The 22,071-nt window shown below is 33.6% G+C and overlaps 1 protein-coding gene across 3 annotated transcripts in view; it reads right to left on the bottom strand.

Annotated features, from left to right (window-relative positions):
• Window positions 1-200: 200 nt before the first annotated feature.
• Window positions 201-22,071, bottom strand: part of ACTR3B (actin related protein 3B) — an 87,560-nt gene continuing 65,689 nt past the window's right edge. For all 3 annotated transcript variants that reach the window (XM_031939495.1, XM_031939496.1, XM_031939497.1), the window contains 3 exons: window positions 3,244-3,369; window positions 1,823-1,906; window positions 201-1,104 (listed from right to left, as the gene is read on the bottom strand). In XM_031939495.1, the coding sequence (XP_031795355.1) occupies window positions 1,009-1,104; window positions 1,823-1,906; window positions 3,244-3,369 (306 nt within the window). In that variant the 3' untranslated portion in view covers window positions 201-1,008. The remainder of the gene's footprint in view (window positions 1,105-1,822; window positions 1,907-3,243; window positions 3,370-22,071) is intronic.

Here is a 22,071-nt window from a genome sequence, read left to right as displayed (position 1 = left end):
CACTGGATATATAACCAACTATTCCTCACCTATATAATTCCAGGGATGGAAATGTCATTATTTAACAAAGCAGCCTATTTCATTTTTAGAAAGGTTGTTCTGCAACTTAAAAAATAAGCTGTAAATATCCCCATATATGAATGATACCTATGAGTGGACACACACACACACACACACACACACACACACACACACATTTGTAAAGATGTTAACAGCTTTTATTATAATAGTGCAACATCGTATTCATCCGCCACTCATCAACATCAAAACGTTGTCTTCTATAAAACAGCTTCAGAAATTTCAAACAAGAAAACTAAAATAAATATCAGTTGCAATAACTCTTTATACAACACTGTTAAGTATTTCAATTTCATATTACTCCAAACAAATCATAACATTCTCTAGCAGATGTGTAGCAAACATTTTTGTCCAATTTTGTCTTTTTGTCCACAAAGACACTGGCACATGCCTTACAATGAAAAACTCTTTAGAATAGAACTCCATGACAGGAATAGGGACTCGTGCTCATAACTCATCATTCAGTTGTACCAAATACCATAAAATACAAAATGATATGAAATATAAACATCAATTTGTATTGTAATTTTTATTTACAAAAATAGGGTGTGGGAGAAAAGGTTTACATCCCCATTTCCTTTCTAGGGGAAAGAAGATTGCCATTATATCATTTCTCTAACAATTATTTTGAACAATGTTTACCCTTTTTCAGAAAATGAGGTTTACCTTTTAACTAAAAGCCCACATTTAGGAAGGAAGGATTAGGTAGGCTTAAAACAGTCAGGACATCAATGGCTTTCCTTGAAATGATTTTGGATTGTATGTAGATTCAGTGCTTCATCAACTTTGTGATCCAAGCACTCCCATAATTTATGGACATAAACATCTGATCATATCACTATTTACAGCAAACTTGTATCTTCTGGTTTCAAAGGACACTTCTTGACCTAAAAGAGACTACCTGAATTACTTTTTTTCAAAAGGCAAACACTATGACATAACTCCAAAGACAGGATTGTGACGACAAATGCTAGGGCCATATTCTTCATAGTCTTTCTTGGTGTGGCAAACTTGAAAGAATTCCGGCTAAGAAAAACAAAAATAAGTTCAGATTATAGACATGCTTCAATAAATATAGTGAATAACTAAAATAATAACTGAAGTAAATCCAAGTATTTGATCAGTAACAATTTATTCATATGCTTCTCTTTCCCCTTATTACTGTTGTTATTAAAAGCTTTTACTTATAGAATCTATAATACATAATATCATGAGTCTCACAACAAAACTGTTTGATACATAGTGTCAAAATTATTCCCATTTTATATATGATAAAACTAAGACTCAGGATAAATCTGAAAAAAACACAATTTATTAAGTAACAGAGCTGGGACTAGAATCCAGGTCTTATAACTTCAAGTACAAATCCACTACATGGATTCTTTAAAATATTTCACTTTTTTTACTTTTTAGTAGCTTCACCAGATGATGGCTGAAACAAATAGAAAGGGAATCTGCTTGATGCTTGCAGCTTTGATTCACAAAGTGATTGAAACTAATGACTAATATGAGATTTTTATATCATTAATGGATTTCATCTAAGCTTTCCCTGTTCCCTAATTAATAAGCATATCGAAAGCTGACTAAGCTAAGGTCATTAATGGCATGACTCATTTTTATTGCGTACAAAGTCAATTATATAAATACACAATTTGAACATTTTCAGAAGCATACTGACAAAATATATTTAAAATCATAAAAGTTAGCATGGAATTTTTAAAAAGCATCTTTCAAATATACTTACAGTGGATGCAAGCATGGAGCCTCCAAACCATACAGCATAGCGCTGCATATGGTGTGTTATAACTTGAACTTCTACAGGCTTAGGCTAGAAAATAAAATGTAAAACATTTAGTTCAAACACTATCATTTTTATTCCAATGACCCAAAAAGATAGTTCAATCTGAAAACAAAAAAGTCTGGTCCCTGGTTTGTGTTCCCCTTTTTCCTATTACAAGGCACAATTTTTACCATTATAAAATAATATTTCTTAGCCATATCTATTTTCAGAACCTTCTTCTTACTCTCTAACGCTGAATAAATCTAAAGAAACTAGTCCTTTGGATTGTAAACTTAGGCTTTCTCTCCAAAACTCTAACCAACTGAAAATGTAAAAAATTAAATTGACCTCTAACTGAATTGACTGGATGTAAAATCACTGAGAAAATCACTGAATAATATTGCCCCAAACGAGCAGAGAAAATTAAATTCTAAGTGTCATTATGTTCTTCTTCCTATAAGTTTTTAATTACAGGTAGCACGTAAGATGGACAGCATTTAAAAGAGGACAACCAGGATGATTGAAAAAGTATCCAGATTATGCCATATAAAAATAGTGAAGGAAATAGAGACATTAGCTTAGAGGAGAGAAAACTTAATGAGACCATAATACTTGTTTTAAAATCTATGAATGGATGTCATAGAGAAAAGGGATCAGATTTGTTCATTTGGCCTATAAGCATCGAATTAGGAAAAATTAATGGAAGTTGCAGAAAGACAACTCATTATTAGAAAATTTAGGTTTCATGTCAGAAAAACTCTCTAGAATTAGAGCTATACAGAAATGGAACGGGCTGCCTCAAGACTTCACTAGAGATGTTCAAGGGAAGCATACTGGGGCATGCTATGAAAAGAATTTTTGTACAGGTATGGAATCAAGTGGATGGCCTCTGAGGTCCTTTCTGACATATATGTGTTTCTTCCTAAGATCAGTAGTTCCAGTCAAAGTCTCAAAGAAAGATAGTAGAAAGTTATGAAGCATATCTTTGGGAAATATATTCTAACTCCCAGATTATTCTAATTTAAGATAGCATTCCTAAAGGACTATATATTGTATGAATCTCCTTAGGATACTGGTTATTATCACTACATGCTTGCTATCCCTCAATATAAAAAGGGAATTGCCTTCAAATATGGGTCAGTGACAGCATAAAATTGTTGTTGCTGCATCACTTGATATATCACTCTTAACTGCATACTTGGAATACATTCAGACAACAAACCTCTGAATGCAATTTCACACTGTGAATTGGAAAATGATAAAGACTTGTTTTTATTTCACACTACCAAGCCAAGATTTTTCAGCTTCATGTTATAGGGTAAGAATCACTTATTTTCAACACAGACATTCTACTTATCATACATATAATTCTTATTTTGAACTACCTTTATCCTTCCACCACTGAGCTCCTCACTAAGTTTCAATCTGGCATCCACCACTCTTTTCAAATCTCTCTGCAGTCGACGTCCAAAGTCTCTGAACATTGTGGATCCTCCTGAGAGAACAACATTCTAAAAAGGCAAAAAGAAAAGAGGAAGTCTTCATTTAGAGTAAAATAAATATTTATTGGGACAAATATAAATTGCTTTAAAATAAATATCGCTACTTGTCTCCCCTCAAAAACAACAACAACAAAAATAAATAAATAAATTGAATTTTGAATATCATGCCTTAAAATTCTATAAAAGAATGTTCATTAGATTCAAAGCTAATGTCACTAAATTAATTTAAACTAATTTTACACCCCACAAATGTATATCTAGTTTATCTTCAGAAGCTGCAGGGGCATAGTAATTAGAAAGCTGGCCTTGGAATAAGAAAGACTCAAATTCAAATCTATCTCTGACACACACTGGTTTTTTGACCCTGAGTAAGTCCCTTAACTTCTCAGTTAACTGTACAACTAGGCAATTCTCTAGAACTAAAAATTGTAAGTAAGTTGCCAACCTGTACTAATGGAATTTCTTTCACCTAGGAGTTCTTATACCAATGAAGTCACAGGTATAGTCATCTCTCTAATACTTGTAATACTTTCTGCCATTTAAATTAGATGAAAATTTCCAAGGTGTCACACATCATACAAACTTGCAATATTTTTACACTATGAAACCAAAACAAACCACTAAAATGGATATGTAAATCCTTGTAGTCATTAAAAAATATTTGGTCAAATCTAATGGGCATTTAAGATAGACTATTCAATATAATCACTGAAAAATTCTCCTCCTGTAGGAAGCAAGAATTATGAATCCCAGAACAACTTTAAAGTTCATTTCAGATTTTGATAATAATGTTCTCCCTATATCATATGATAGCATATTATGAAATGCTCTAATTCTCCAGCACTTCTCATTTCATCAGACTTCTAAGTTCATTGTTCTCCTAAAACTGGAGCTTGTTATCACATTTTACTGGACATGATAAGCTAATAAAGTAACAGTGCTAATCATGAAAAAATATACTATATATAGCAGAGTTGCTCTGGGGTGATAACATTATGTGAAAAATGAGCAGTCCTATATATTAAATGAAATTTAATATATAAGAATATATTTGTAAAGATATATAAGAATATATTTGTAAAGTGCTCTACAAATCTTAAAGCTATATAAATACCATCTATCATATAAATACTATATAATATCTAAATGACAGAAATTATTATTCCCAATTCCAAGAGGTAAATTTACAAGGCAGATCTTGTTTGTAAGAGTTCATTAAGTATTTCCTAATGAGGATTGGTTGCTTATGCACTATTATTAATTCACTATTACACTCTCAAAACTGATATAATGAAACAGCTAACATATAGCTAGCTAACATCACAGGTTTCTCTTGTTGACTATTGTAGAAGATCAAACACATAAGATCAAACTTAGTTAAGTGTGATGATGTTCACGCTGGTCCTCGGCACATTGCTCAAACAATAGAAGTCATGAAAAGGGCATATACAAAGCTCTTTGTGTACAGTGACAAAAGAGTCTGGAGAAGGATGGGAAAGGATAAGGGGTAAGAAGAAAGGTAAGAAGAAAGTAAAGAGATAGGGATGGAAGGAATGAAAGCATTCTTTTTTGGGCCCAGGTCAGAAACAGGCAGGACTTTCTCCTTATAGTCCATTCTAGACCTTCACCTCCCTTTTTATAAAGGGGGGTGGAAGAAATCTCTAGGACCAGCACTGATGTTCTCAGAAGCATCAATCTGCTCATTTTTCTTTTTTTTTCATTTTTTCCTTCTTAATAGTATTTTTCAATTACATGTAAAGATATTTTTCAACATTCATTTTTGTAAGATTTTGAATTCCAAATTTTTTTCACCCTTCCTTACCTCCCCTCTTCTCCAAGACACCAAGCACTCTTTTATAGATTATACATGTACACTGATTTTAAACATATTTCAATATTTATCATGGTGTGAAAAAAACCAGAAGAAAAAAAAAACAAACAAAAAGAGGTGAAAATAGTATGCTTTGATCTGCATTCAGTCTCTTTCTCCCTCTGGAGGTGGATGTCATTTTTCATTCCAAATCTATTGGAACTGTCTTTACACACCACATTGTTGAAAAGAACTAAGTCTATCACAGTTGGTCATAAATAATTTTGCAGCATACAATGTTCTCCTGGTTCTTCTCTCTTCATTCAGCATTAGTTCATGTAAGTCTTTTCAGTCCGCTCATTTTTCTAAGTGAAATCTTAAGTAAATTCTGATTTCAAGATTCAGATTTAGCTAGAAGAGTTACTAGGATCATTCATAAAACTAAACTTCCTAAGTACCCCCCCCTTTTAATTTTCTATGACAGACTTCCAGAGTGACCTTTCTAACTAGTGAAATATTCTAAGTCAGAGGGGAAAGCTGAAGTAAAGCTAGAGGCACCATTCTCCCACCCCCATGATCAAAGACACTAATACTTTTTATTTTAAAAAAATGAATCAGCAAAAAAGAAAGACCCTAACTATAGAAACTTACTATGGGAATAGTGAAGATCAGGGTTCATCTTCAGAGGACAATGAAGTAAAAAGAGCTTCTTCTACCCCAAAAAGTAATGTAAAATGGCTCCCTTGCCCAGAGAGAATGTACAGAATTTACAAGAACTCAAAAAAAAATTTAAAAAGCAAATGAGGGGCAGCAAGGTGGGCGTAGTGGATAGAGCACCAGCCCTGAAGTCAGGAGGACCTGAGTTCAAATCTGGTCTCAGACAATACTTCCTTAGCTGTGTGACTCTGGGCAAGTCACTTAACCCCAATTGCCTCGGTTCCCCCCCCAAAAAAAAAAGCAAATGAGAGAGATTGAGGAAAAACTAAGAAAAAAATTAAAAGCATCCAAGAAAAACAAGAAGACAGAACTAATTTTTTGAAAATTAGAATTGAGCAAGGAGAAACCAGTGAAGTTATAAGAAACCATGGAATAACAAAACAGAATATAAAGAATGATAAAACAGAACACAATGTGAAACATAAGAAAAACAACAGATTTAGAGAACAGATCAAGAAGAGAAAATATAAGAAAAACTGGACTCCAGTTTTCAACTCCAGCTGTGACCAAAAAAAGAACCTTGACTCAACAATACAATGAATAATCCAAGAAAACTGTCCTGGGAGGCAGCTAGGTAATGCAGTGAATAGAGCACCAGCCCTGAAGTCAGGAGGACCTCAGTTCAAATCTGACCTCAAACACTTAACACTTCATATCTGTGTGGCCCTGAGAAAGTCACTTAACCCCAATTGCCTCAGAAAAGAAAAAAAAATGAAAATTGTCCTGGAATGATAGATCTGAGAAGAAAGTAGGAATATTATTGCCAAATTTCAAGACCCCCAAATGAAAGAGAAAACTTTACAAGACACAAGTAAAAAAATTCAAATACACTAGAGCAACAATTAGAATTGTACAGAATTTATAAGTAGCCATAATAAAAGACTACAAGTCCTGGAATCCTGGAATCAGCAATCAAAAGAACTAAGCCCACAGAAAAAAATATCCAGCAAAATTATTCATAATATTGAACGAAGAAAATGGACATTCACTACTTCACACCTTTCAGAGTGGCTAAGATGACAGGAAAAGATGATAATAAATGTTGGAGGGAATGTGGGAAAACTGTGACATTAATGCTTTGTTGGTGAAAGTGTAAACTGATCCAACCATTCTGGAAAGCAATCTGGAACTAAGCCCAAAGAGCTATCAAACTGTGCATACCTTTTGACCCAGCAGTGTCTCTACTGCATCTGTATCTGAAAGAGGTCATAAAAAAGGGTAAAGGACTCACATGTGCAAAAATACTTGTAGCAACCCTTTTTGAGGTGGCAAAAAACTGGAAACTGAGTGGATGTCCATCAATGGAAGAATAGCTGAATAAATTATAATATATGAATGTTATGGAATATTATTGTTCTGTAAAAAATGACAGGATTTCAGAAAATCTTGGAGAGACTTACACGAAATTGATGCTGAATGAAATGAGCAGAACCAGTAGATCATTATATACAGAGAAATAATGTATGTGATTTGAATATTGTCCTAAGAAAATATTTACTTATTTTTCATTATAGAAATAGTTCAAAATTAGCCATATGATTCATTAGATTAATATCTATGTCCTACAGATACAGATTAATCTTAAAAAGTAAAACTACTGTTTTATCTTGAAATACTGTTCTCACACTTGGGCAAAAAACCTGGGAAAAATATTTGCATTTAATTCCATAGCTTTCTTTTTGGTTATTTTTTTCCTTGAGAAATGTACTTTAAGATGCCTAAATAAACAAGAAAAAAAAAGTCTGTGATAAAAATTTGTATAATTATCAAAATAACTTTTCAACCAGTCAACGGGTTTATAAAATAATAATTTTAGGCAGCATTCAAAATGTCTTCCCAATAGTATATCTAGGTGACATAGTCTGTTGAACTGATAGTCATTTAAACTGAGGGGTGAGAGGAAAACTACAATAGACCAAGTGGATTCTACCCCTCCTTCCTTCACTCCTTCTTACGCCTGGCTTCTCCTGTGATATTTTCTATTGTTTAATCTATTCGTTTTAATTAAGATCATTATAGTTAATAAATTTTTGGAATGAAAAGTCATTCTCTCAACCATGTCATTTTCTCTTACGAAATTTGATTAGATGAAGGCAATAACACTATTTGTCATATTGAAAAATTGTTTGGAGTAGGAAAAGTTGAGAGCCTGACAACTGACTTTGTTATAAATGGCCTCTTCATTTGTCTCCTTACAGAATACAATTCTGGCCTAGAGGAATAGGATTGGAGCCTAGTAAATTACATCCCTTTCTGTTTCGTAAGACTCTATTTTGTTTTAAGAGAAAAGAGAAAATTTAGGGAAGCTATTTTTAAATTAGGATATACAGAGTAGCAGGCAAGTTTGAATACCCAACCAATCAATTAAAAAGCATTTATTGAGCATTTACTATGTTCTAGGTATCAGAAATATAAAAACAAAAGTCAAACAATCCCTATTTTCAAGGACTATACATTTCAACATAGAAATAATATGTGTATACCTAAGGATGAACAGAATAAATTTCATAAAAATACAAGATAGTTGGAGAGGGAAGACATGCAGTTTATGGGATCAGTTAGGGTTTTATGTGATGGTATTTGAGCTGAATCTTAAGAGGAATTAGTGATTCTATGAGATGGAGGTGGAAAATGAATGCATTTCTGGCATGAAACCATGTGTGAGAAGCAGAAATAATGCCAGTTTGGCTAGAATAGTCCAATGTGGATTTGGGCATGATATGTACTAAGGCTAAAAAGATAGGTTGGAGTTAGGGTGAAAAAGGCAATAAAAGTTGCAAGAGTTTATATTTTATACTAGAAGCAACATGGAGCCACTGTAGTTTACTGACTAAGGAACGGATATGGGTCAAATCTGTGTTTAAAGAAAATCACTTTGGCAACTATGTAAAGGATGGACTGGAGTGGGAAAGACTTGAGGCAGGGAGAATAATCTATCTAAATTTTCTTAATTAAAATTTTTGTTTCGTGTTTATGGTTTCCAATAAAGTTAGCAATAGGAAGGGTTCAATCTTCAAGTATGAAGAAGACAAAGCTCCATTAGGAATTTCTAAGTTTGAAAACAGAATATTATCATGAAAAAAATGGGGAGAAGATATCCCAAGGTAGTTTTTTTCTAAAAATAATTTAATTTATGTATGTGTGTGGTTTTCCATCATATAAAATTTTTATAATCAGTATTATCTTTTAGGTCATAGTACTGAATTCCATCAATAGTCCCATTAAAAATATTTTTCCAAAGCCTAATATTAATCCCTCTAACAAATGTACTGAAGATTCTGACTTAAAATCTACTAATACTCAAATAATTATTTAATTAATAAAACATTTTGCCATAAAGTATTTATTTTACAAACTATATAATCAGAGATGCATCTAATTCATTAAAAACAGACATTAAATATAGTTCATCCAATTCATTTAAAGAAACATTAAATACAATCTCATTTGTCACATCAAGTTAAAATGAAATATAAATCCTGGAAATAAAATAACTCTTTACTTAAAGCAGAAGAATATCAAAAGTAAGCAAACAATAACATACGATTCAAAAACATGAATTTTATATAAAGTCCAATATAAAATTTTAAAATAATATATGTAAAAGTACTTTAAAATTATAAAGGATTAAATAAAGTAGTACTATTACTCAAATGATTATGGATAATGATAGAAACAATACTATTCCATGTATGTATATTTTATTTTCAATTTGATCTTGGAACCATGAATAAAGTTCTAAGTATTTTCATTGTCATAATTGTCATAATAGGAAATCCCCACACAATTTGACACCAGCAACATCTTTGAGAAGTATAGGGATGAAATAAAAAGGCTGTTAAAATCAGTTTTGTGATTTGTTGCTATAAAAATTATCCAGGTCCATCTGGCAATGGATATTTCAATAGAGTATGATTACATTACTCGATACTTAAATGAAAAATATTTGCTATTTTTCATAAAAGTGATAATATTAATGATTTAGCATCAACACCACTTACATTTTACAACTATTTGATTTGTATAGAGTTACTTACTCTCTGAAACCTTTTTCCAATTCCCCTTGCACATATATGTAAGAGAGCTGGTCTAAGCAAAGAAAGGAACCAATAGGCAAAGAATACAGTGAAGTTTTACAGCTCCCATATGAAGCAACTGTAAGTTTATATCCTTATTAACTCAATTTTATCATCACTGAAGCAAGCCAGCCAGAGACATTATAAGCATGTGATGCTGCTCAAAGACTCACAGAAATTTTACAGCAGTCAACATCTCCAAATTGCTAAATGAAGACAGACCAGGACTTTGAATCCCAAAACTTTGGAAGAATAGTGCTCCCCAGACCATCACCCCTGCTTCAAGTCCATTCCCCATAATCAGAGTAGCAACTCCTATGGATAGGTGACCTGGTAACTATATCTGTAGGTGTTAAAGTCCCCATCTCCTCAAGCAACTACATGTAGGTTGTGAAGAACCCCTCCCCCAAAAAATGTTGACCCTAAAACACTGTCAAATGATTCAACATCAGAAACAGATATAATTTCATCAGTGGAAACAATTTTAAAGATATATTAACTATCAAGTGTTCATGGGTAGACTGAGCTAATATAATAAAAATGACAATTCTACCTAAATTAATCTAATTATTCAGTGCCATACCAATCAAACTGCCAAGAAATTACTTACAGAGCTAGAAAAAATAATAACAAAATTCATCTAGAAGAAGAAAAGGTCAAGAATTTCAAGGGAATTAATGAAGAAAATGCAAATGAAAGTGGCCTAATTGTACCAGATCTAAAACTATACTACAAAGCAGCAGTCATCAAAATCATTTGGTACTAAGAAATAAAATATTGATTCATAAGACACAGTAGTCAAATGACTATAGTAATCTAATGTCTGATAAACTCAAAGACTCCAGCTTCTGGGATAAGAACTCACTATTTGACAAAAATTGCTGGGAAAATTGGAAAATAGTATGGCAGAAATTGGGCCCTGACCAACACCTAACATCCTACACCAAGATAAGATCAAAATGGGTTCATGATTTAGATAGAATAATACTATAAGCAAATTAAGAGAACAAGGGATAGTCTACTTCTCAGATCTGTGGAGAAAGAAGGAATTTTTAGCCAAAGACTTAGATGACATTATGAAATGCAAAATAGATACCTTTGATTATATTAAATTAAAAGTTTTTATACAAACAAAACCAATGCAGCCAACGTTAGAAAACTGGGGGAAGGGGGAATATACATCCAAGATCTCTGATAAAAGCCTCATTTCTAAAATATATAGAGAACTGACACAAATTTATAAGAATACAAGCCATTCTCAACTGTTAAATGGTCAAAGGATATGAATAGACAATTTTCAGATGAAGAAATTAAAGTCATTTCTAGCCATATGAAAAAAAATGTTCTAAATCATTATTGATTAGAGAAATGCAAATTAAGAAGACTCTGAGGTATCACTACATGTCTCCTAGATTGGCTAAGATGATAGGAAAAGATAATGATAAATGCTGGAGAGGATGTGGGAAAACTAGGACACTAATACATTGTTGATGGAGTTGTAAATTGATCCACCTTTCTGGAGAGCAATATGGAACTAAGCTCAAAAGGCTATCAAACTGTGCACACCCTTTGACCCAGCAGTGTCTCTACTGGGTCTGTATCCCAAAGAAATCATAAAAAAGGGAAAAGGACCCACATGTGCAAAAATGTTTGTAGCACCCCTTTTTGTGGTGGCAAGAAACTGGAAATGAATGGATGCCCATCATTTAGAAAGTGACTAAATGAGTTATGGTACATGAATGTTATGGAATATTATTGTTCTATAAGAAATGATCAGCAGAATAATTTCAAAAAGCCCTGGAGAGACTTCCATGAACTGGTGCTAAGTGAAGTGAACAGAACCAAGAGAACACTGTACACAGCAACAAGGAGATTATGTGATGATCAACTGTGATGGATGTAGCTCTCTTCATCAGTGAGATGATTCAGGCCAATTCTAATAGACTTGTGATGGAGAAAGCCATCTGCATCCAGAGAGAGAACTATGGGGACTGAATGTGAATCACAACTTAGTATTTTCACCTTTTAGTTGTTGCTATTGTTTGCTTGCTTATTTTTTTTCTTTTTCATTTTTATCCTTTTGATCTGATTTTTCTTGTGCAGCATGATAAATGTGGAAATATCTATAGAAGAATTGCACATGTTTAACATATATTGGATTATTTGCTGTCTAGGAGAAGAAATGGGGGAGGGAGGGAGAAAAATTTGGAACACAAGGTTTTGTAAAAGTGAATATTTAAAACTATCTTTGCATGTATTTTGAAAATACAAAGCTATTTTTAAAAAGATGTATTACTATCTGTTTTTCTGCCACACCTTATGGATCATGGAATCTTTCCATTTGACTTTTATCTGGTATCTTTTCTACAGTGTGCCTTCTATTAGAATGTGAGCTTCTTGACAGCTGGGTCCTTCACCATCTTTCTATTTGTATCTACAATTCTTTGCCTATAGTAAATGCTTAATAAATGTTCTTTAATAAATGTTCTTTTTTCCTTCATTCTTTTTGTCATAGAAGTCACTTATCTATAGGGACCTACAAATTTATAACACTCTCTTGTTTTTTGAATATGTGAAAAATCAGAAGAGAAACAGAGTAAGGAATTTAATATGGCTTCTAAACACTATTAGTAATAATATTAAACACCCCTTACAGTAAAATTCAGATTCAGAAGCCTCTACTTATTATCCTACAGTAAGGTGGAAGAGCACTATAAAAAAAAGAACTAAGAGTTAGCTGAACTGTAAAACTAAATACAGTTATCCCCCATAACACAACTTTCCCCATAGCAGTTTCAACATATTGCAGATCAACATAAAAATATTAAATGAGAATGTTTAATGAGTTTTAAAGAAGCCGCAGACAATATATGAAGCCCAGAAGATGACACAGAGCCTATGGCCAAATGCCTAACCCAAATTTTACAATAAGGTACTGTAAACAAACCATAGAAGAAAAAGAAAAAACAATTCAGACTTCTTCTCTGATACAAAGGCAAAGTCAAAAAGTTTTATGCAGATTTTCCAGATCATACCTTTTACTTTTACAGTGTGGAAGGGATAACTGTAAATACTTTTTAAATGGATCTAAATCTATCAAGGACAAAAAATACTTTTAATAGACAAAGATCCCATCATATGTTTCGAAATGAACTTTTTATCAGGTCAAGTGCCATTGCTCAAGGATCTGTGAACATTAACTAAACCCTAGAAGCAATCTTTTTGGAAAATATGAAATACAACAAGAATTAGGATCCCACTACTAAGATTATAAACTTTAAAGATATTAGCAAAAGGGGGGAAAGACTTATCTGTACAAAAATATACATGGCAGCTTAATTCTGTACTAAAAAAAAAAAAGATGAATGTAATACAAATGTCTAATGATTGAGGAACAGTTAGACAAGTGCTAATACATCAATCAAATGGTATATGTTAGTATGATAAATTTAAAATATTTAGAATATGAAGAATTACATTAAATAATGCAGATGAAAAAGCAAAAATCAAAACATAAAAATTGTTGGTATATAAAATAATATCAACAACAAACTTCAAAAAAGTATGCAAGAAAAAAATTTTAAAGAATGATGAAGCAATTATAGAGCTCCTACCACAAGCTCTTTACAAGTATTATCCCACTAGAGACTCATAACCACCTAAGAGGTAGATGCTATTATTCTCGCTGAGACAAAGGTTGCACAAGTCCTAAGTATCTGAGGTTACATCTGAGCTCAGCTCTTCCTGAGACCCAGAGATCTCTCTCTCTCCTGTCCCAACTGGCTGCTGCCTCCTGGTTTCCCCCAAGCCTCAGTTAAAATCCCACCTCCCACAGAAGCTTCTGTAATCCTTCTTCATCCCAGCACTTTACCTCTTTGGATTACTTCCAGTTTATCCTGCATGTACAGTATTTGTACACATTGTTGGCATGAGGCCTCTTTCATTAGGCTGTGAGCTCTTGGAGAGGCTGTCTTTGCCATTTTTTTTTTGGTATTCCTAGCACTTTGCACAGTTCTCGTAAGCATTTAATAAATGCTTGCTGAGTCACCATTTCCTATAACCTAAACTGATTTTTTCAATTTCCTTTTCATGATCTTTTTATTTGTGCTGCTGTGGTTATTGTATATATATTGTTGTATTGGTTTTGTTCATTTCATTCTTCAGTAGTTCATATAAATCCTCTCATATTTCCCTGAATTCCTTATATGTATCATTTCTTAGAACCCAAAATGATACTATTACAGTCAAAGGTTTTTCATCAGTCCCCCAAATGATAGATACTCACTGTTTATAGTTCTTTGTTCCCACAGGAAATATTCTAAAATATTCTGATCCTGGGTCTTTCAATTGCTTTAGCATAAATACCTAATAAGGGAATCTCTTCTTACAAATGGTAAGCTTCATGAAGGCATTTATGTTCTATACCACACCTTCTAGCATAAAGTTCTACATACAGCAAGAGCTCAAGAAATGCTAATTTAGCTATTTTTCAAAAGCAAGATTATGATAGCACATAGTATAGTACCTTCATACAGCAGACACACAACTTAGTCACTTCTTAGCTTTTCTATATTCTCACACTTTGCTCCCCCACCAACAGACTCTATAAACAATGAAACAAGTCTATTTGCTGTCCCTAAAACACAAAGCTATTTCTCTTTTTTCCTACTTTTGTCCTATCTGTCCACTGTTCCTGGATAATGCTCTCCCTCCTCATCTCTGCTTCTTGATGTCAATGGTTCTCTCAATACTCATTTCAATTGCAGATCTTCCCAATCCCTCCTATAACTTAAGCATTCCCCTCTCAGATTACCTTCTATCTATTATAACTCTTGTGTATGTACCTATTTACTTACATGTCATCTCCTCCATTAGTATGTAAGCTCCTTGAAGACAGAAATAGGTTTTAGCCTGGCTTCTTTCAAATCTCAGCTAAAATTCTACCCTCCAAGGAAGTCTTTACTACTCCTATCCTAGAGCTTTCACTTTTTTTATTATTTCCAAATTATCTTACATATGATTTGTTTATACATAATTATGGGCATGTAGTCTCTCCTATTAGATTGAGGACTCCTTGAGAGCAGAAACTATCTGCTGCCTTTCTTCTGTTTATTTATTATTTTTAATACACATTTTTTTATGAATCATGTTGGGAGAAAAAAATCAGAACAAAAGGGAAAAACTACAAGAGAATTAAAAAAAAACAGAAAAAAGAAGTGAACATAACATGTGTCGATTTACCTCTATAATCCTTTTTCTGCATGCAGATGGCATTTTCTATCCAAAGTTTATTGAAATTACCTTAGATTACTGAACCACTGAAAAGAAAGAAGTCTTCATGATTGATCATCACCCAATATTGCTGTTACTGTGTTCAACATATTCCTGGCTCTGTTTATTTCACTGAACATCAAGTCATGTAAATTTTTCCAGGCCTTTCTAAAATCAGCTTGTTCATCATTTTTCATAAAATAATAATATTCTATTACCTTCATATACCACAATTTATTCAACTATTCCTCAACTGAGGGGTATCTATTCGTTTTCCAATTCTTTGCTACCACAAAAAGAACTGCTACAAACATTTCTGCACTTGTGGGTCCTTTTCCCTCCTTTATGATTTCCTTGGGATACAGACCCAGTAGTGTGCCTTTTTTTTTTAATCTCCAGTGTTCAATGGTTTCAAGCAAGTAATAGACACTTATTGACCAAGTGACTTAATAAATAAATGTTTGTTGATTAACTGATTGATTGAATGAAAAACATGGAATGCTAGAAATACAAGTTCCTTTGCTCTCTTCTGTTACTTAACGTATATATCACAAAAAGGCTAAATTTTAAATAGGAAAAATGAGAGGGAAAAAAATTTAACAGATAAATCAAATAACTAGAACTCAAGAGAATAAGATTCCATTAGCAACTTTGAAAGTATATATATGTTACTATAATAATACCAAAATATACTTCATTTGAAGAGCATCATCCCTAAAATTTTAAGATTATAATCTAATACAGGAAGATGATTGTGACGTCCGGTTTAGCTCCCTGTTGACCTCAGGATCAGCCAGAGTCAGGATCAGCAAAAGTCCTTGGATTTTAGGGGAAGAAATAAAGGAGACAGACAAACCTCCACGAGGCTTGCCACCAATCTCCTCTCTCCTCGTTGTCCTCCTCCAAAATGACTCTGACCTATCTTATTCCATCCCCTAATCCTTCCTACAATTATCTGTATACACCAAAAGATTGAGCCAACACAGAATAGTGAGAAGAGCTATTTTCCAAGCATATGCTAATAGAGTATTGTTCAATAGGTAATTAGCCTTAAGTGGTCAGTTGTCTGATTCCAGTGCACATATTCAGAGTTTCAGCCCTTTACAGATGATAATGTAGAAAAAGTAAAGCTGTCATGTTTTTGATCTTTTATGTTGCTTTCTCCTATCAAAAATAAAATCCAAATTGAAAACTCCTGGCCAGAAATGAAAAGATAAGAGTAAGAAAACTAATTGATTTCTTGGTTATGCTTAAATCCATGAATATTTCTTCATAGCCTTTATAACCAGAAGCTGCATGGTATTGCATGAAGAAAACTGAATTTAGAATCAAAAAAAAAAACTAGTTTCAAACTCTAGTTCACAGTTCACATAGTGCAGGCACTTAGTATACTACAGCTCAGAATTCCCAGGTTCAAATTATCTACCAGATTAAGCCTCCGCAGAAGCAGAAATTACAAGTGTGTGCCATCACTGCTGTTCACACCACTGTTTTAAGAACGAGACTTAAAAGAATGGGTGAAAAAAACTATTTGAACATTTCATTTTGGCTCAAGAGTTTACAAAAAGTAGAAGGTAGAAAAGCTACAGGAATCTAAACCCATGTGTTATATGGCTAGAATGTTAGCTCAAATGAGACCAAAACTTAACTCATCCTTCCTAGTTGAGAAGTTAAACTAGGAACCATCATAGAAAGCAGAGCTTGAAAGATCTGAGTTCAAAAAATAGTCAAAGATCCTAATGACCAATCCTGGTCACTTGACCTATATCTGTCCCAGTTTCCTCATCTGTAAAATGTGGATCACACTACCTCCCAGGGTTATTGTACGTATAAAATGATATAATATTTGTAATCTCCCCCTGTCATTTCAATTTGCTCATTTATATTAAAAATAACAGTATTTTACAGGGTTGTTATGAGGATAAAATAGATTCATTTATCTAAAGAAATATACAAACTTTTAAATACAAAGTCAGAAGGCTTCAGCTTAAATCCTGGCTCTTCAATTTATTATCTATATATCCTTAAAAACTATATAAGATGTAGTTGTTATCAAATCACTGATCCACCACTGAAATGTTAGGAAACAATAAGTAAAGAGTACTCTGTTAAGATTCTTTTGAGTACTTTTGTTAACAAGACCACTACTAAGTAAATCTGCCTAATATTGACTTCTATTAATTATTAGATAACATTACAAAGTAAATTATTTAATTTGAATTCTAAAAAAGTAATCTCATGCAAGCCAATAATCCAATAATGAATAATTAAATACTCCTGTGTTTTATACATAAAAGGGACATAATATATATTCGTTGAAATAGACATTCCATGTGATATATGAGTCCTTAGAATAATAGTAAGATAAGAGCTTAAGGTTCAAAACAATAACATTGTTCTAAATAGAACACTTTAAGGTTTACAAATTGCTTTACACCTTTTTTTTTTTCTTTTTTTTTTTTTTTTTTTTTATTCTCACAAAAACTCTGTGGTATGGATACCAGAGGTATTATCATTATTATTATTATTATTTTGCAGAGGCAATTGGGTTTAAGTGACTTGTCCACGGTCACACAGCTAGGAAGTATTAAGTGTCTGAGGCCAAATTTGAACTCAGGTCCTCCTGACTTCAAGACTGGTGCCACCTAGCTGCCCCACCAGAGGTATTATTTATCCACTTTTTTAAAGATAGGAAAACTCAAGTTCTGAGAGCTTATATGACCTCTTCAAGGTCACACAACTAATAAGTGTAAGAGGCAGAATTCAAGCTCAGGTCTCCTATGAAACCAGTATTCTTTCCATTACACCCCTGCTGCCAGGTCATACTTAAGATTTAGAAAAGTGATCTACTGTTTGAATATGTTCTATGTTTATCTATTTTTAAAAAAATGAAGAAATAAGTATTCCAATAACAATTATTTCAAATGGGACACTGAAAGACTAAGCAAGATAATTTTTATACTACAAGGATCATTTCTAATAAAAGCATTACATAGATCCAGATAGATTACTGTGGAGGAAAGAAAATTGATTCAGGAGATATAATAAAAAGCAAACTATACTTACCACTATTATTGAGTTTATTTTTTAAAAGCATTTGATCAGTATGATAGAAATTAATATCTAATAGGATATAAATGCTTGTATAACAAGAAATCCAATAATTATACAGTATTAAATTTCAGTTTAACTTTAGTGATTCCAATCTTGCTTTCATTCTAGAGAACTCTTAGTTTGGCAAACACATAGTGCCATCTACCTTCCATTCAGTATAATTGTAACTACTTCACAATTACTTATAAAAATCAAGATTTCATAGAAAATCCCTCTTTCTCCCTAGCTTTCCAAATTTCAGGCTCATATCACATGGAATATCTATTTCAACGAATATATATTATGTGCCTTTGATGTGTAAAACATGGGAGTATTTTAATTATTCATTCCATTCACCATAAATTGAAATGTTTCTATTAGAACCTTCAACCAATGAAATGAAGAGTTGGGAAATAGAACATCAAGAAGGCCAGTACCCCCTGGACCAATAAGATATTGATGCATCTTAAAGTGCAATAAAGTCAATTTTACTAAAAAGAAAGGAAATAAATGTGAGAAATACTAAAGAGGTATACAAGATATGATTTAGTAATTCATTAGATATGGAGGTGGGAGGAATCAGAAATGGCACAAAGATTTCAAGCTTCGATGTTAGAGTGGACAATGATGCCATTGAGGAAAGAGGAATAACACGATTTAGAAAAAGATCATGAGTTTAATATGTTGACTCTGACATGCTAAGGGATTTCAGCTGAAAGTGCATAACAGAATCAGAAACTCAGGAAAGATATCAAGACTGAAGAAAACTGTTGGTGCCAACTGCTTTTACTTGATGGTTGAAGCAGTGAGAGTAGGTCATGTAACTCAAGGACAATGTAGAGAAAAAAGAGAAGTTTTGAGACAGAACAATGGGAAGAGAAAAAGTGAAACAAGCAGAGCTCATGAAGGAGCAGTCAGAGAAGTAACAGGAGATCCAATACTGCATCACAAAAGTCCAAGGGAGAAACTCTGAAGAAGGAAGGGGAAAATCAATAATGTTAAATGTAAAAGAAAATTCAAGAAGAATTAGACCTAAAACAAGACTCCTGAAATTTAGTGAGTAGGAGATCACTAATAGTTAAAAGTACCATCACTATCACTATAATGAAACACTTGAGAAAACAATTTCGATCCCTGCTCTCACTAGATTTCTACAACTTATCTGTAGTAATCAAAATATAAAGGGTATCCTACCACCTTTACTCTTTATGTCTATTTGTGCTTCTACATTTCCCCAACTTGCATTCATATTGATGTGGGAAAGATTCCAATCTTTGATTCCCAACCCCCCCCCCTTAATGTAAATTACCCTTTGACTCACAAATCCTGGTCCCTTTGAATTCCAATAGAAGATCCGGACCTGTCCCAGCCCCACCCGGATCTGAGCCAACTTTGGGGCTACACCCTAGAGCTAAGTCTCCTACTATAAAAGGGCCACTCTGGGAACCCCTCTTTGCAGAGATTCCAAACGTGGTAGCCATGTGAGGACCCTCTGTCCAGTGCCCTCCTTACCTCTACTTTCACCTATCTCCTACTTCTAAACCCAATAATAAACCTCTTTTGTCAATCTAGGTCTCGGGGTAATAAATGCTTTTACTGGGGACTCGCGCCGCTACTAGACCTCATTTACCGCCATATCCTTGCGCCGAATCCAAGGGGGTTGCAGGGGAGCTCTGTTTGACTCCCTGTACCCCAAACCTGCCACTAGACCTCAACTAAATCCTAATTTCATTTAGGTACCCCAAATCTAAACCTCAATATTAGAAAGCTAGGATTTCCTGGAGAGGTGGTTGCTACAACTACCCTCAGCAATACCCTCAGCAATCTAGGGGTAATCCTGGTAAATGGCATCACTCCTAAGCCCCCATCATTATGTTTACCACTAACAAACAGTCCACATGATTCATGAACTCTTAAAAACTATGTACTTAAAAGGCAAAATAAGGACAAAAATTATACACTATTCCACTTATAAATCCAGAGTGTACTCATCTACCAAGGAATAAACTGTCTGTGAAGGAGTGTGGATAGAAAGCAAGTTTTATGGCAGAGGAGTACAAGGAATACACATTGTTAATGCTTCTTCCTTATTTCTTCTTCTTTTTCTTCTCAGGACTCTGACACTGCCAGTCTCAATGTTCTAAGGCACAAGCTTCACCAAGTTCCTTGACAGGTGTAGGTCTACATTGGACCAGTCTGTAGTGGCTGCTCTACTCCAAAACTGGGTTGCTCTCCCTGCTGCTTACCTGCTCTGGTACTGTAGAGCCATGCCATTCTATCTGGAGTGAATCTCTCTGCTGCCAGGTTAATGCTGTACTCATCCATAAAGGCAGCCTATGATTTTCAGCAGTTCCTCCAGTTCTGCTGCGTTGACTAGCTCTCAAGAGTCTCTACTTCCTAAGCATCAGGTGGCAGACAGATCATACATAGCCTTTCTTTTACTAGGTAGGCTCTAAAGGTTTTTTTGACCCACCTTCCTTGATTCACGGCTGAATCCCTTCGGTAAAAGAACTTATCCTAGCTTACGCTGCTTATCCAATATATTCCCAAATTCTCATCTGGGTTTACATATGGCTTCCCTAACCAGGAAATATCCATCTGCCCATTATTCAAAAAACAAAATAGTTCTGGAATTCAGGGTTCCCCAGTTTTTAACTTCAAAATTTTCTAGTTGGTCCTGAACAAATGAGAAGCTAAGAGGGTCTTTGCCTAAGGAGAGTGTATTGCCTCTGGGAATGGCTTACTTAAGGGTTCTTCACAGGCAAGTCACAAAACTGTTTTGGGCTTTTCCATTTCAATCAGCAAACTGAATTTGAAAGGAGAGTTTATGTATGGTATCTGGTTTTCCATTAGCAAATAAAAGCAATTTTTTTTTTTACTACAGCCTTTATTTACCCATCAGAACAATTTTTTTTTAAAGGTTTTACTGTTTTTCATTAATTTTTTAAAATCTGTCTTAAGAATCATCAACAAATTAATTGACAAGTATTAAATCCCTACTGAGTTGTCAAGCATTGGGCATACAAATGCAAACGCTGAAACAATCTCATACCACAATATATTTCAATTGTGTGTTATTACTGTTGTACCAAATCTTTGTTCAAGGTTCTCTCCTAAATGGCTCATTAGCTCCTTGTTACTTCCTATTTAACTAAGATCAGTCTGTTTACACAAGGCAAAAGGTTTATCATCACATGTTCACTTTTGGCTCAAAATCTTCCAATCCTTTTTACCAAATTACAACTCTTTTTTCAAATCCCAGCTTGAGTTTTACTTTTTTTCATGAAATTTCTTCAGACTTTGTCCACTCAGCTCCAGTTATTCCAACACCACAGAACAGTTCTTAAGTATTTCTTTCTGTACAATGTAAATGAATTTAATATATGTTTTATTCCTATGATATGTTACAGATTAGAACTGTGTTAGATGACTGTTCTCATTACATCATCATTCTCATTTGTGATGTTGAGAACAGAACACTCTCATTACTACAAAGTCCTCAAGGGAAAGGGCAGTGTCTACTGTTCATTGCAACTATGTATTAAGATAATAGGCTGTTCAATAACAGGTTAAAATTCTGACTTTAAGGCCTGGAGAGAGTTACATGAACTGATGCTAAGTGAAATAAGCAGAACCAGGAGATCATTGTGATGCAATTAGTGGCAGTGCAAAGAATTGTGGGAATCCCCTTTTTTGGTCAGAGGCACAGGTCCAACATAAAAGAATTCACAAAGCTGAAATATT

The sequence above is a fragment of the Sarcophilus harrisii genome, chromosome 5, assembly GCF_902635505.1.
Source record: "Sarcophilus harrisii chromosome 5, mSarHar1.11, whole genome shotgun sequence".
Classification (NCBI taxonomy): Eukaryota; Metazoa; Chordata; class Mammalia; order Dasyuromorphia; family Dasyuridae; genus Sarcophilus; species Sarcophilus harrisii.
This window is presented reverse-complemented; position numbering and strand designations above follow the sequence as displayed.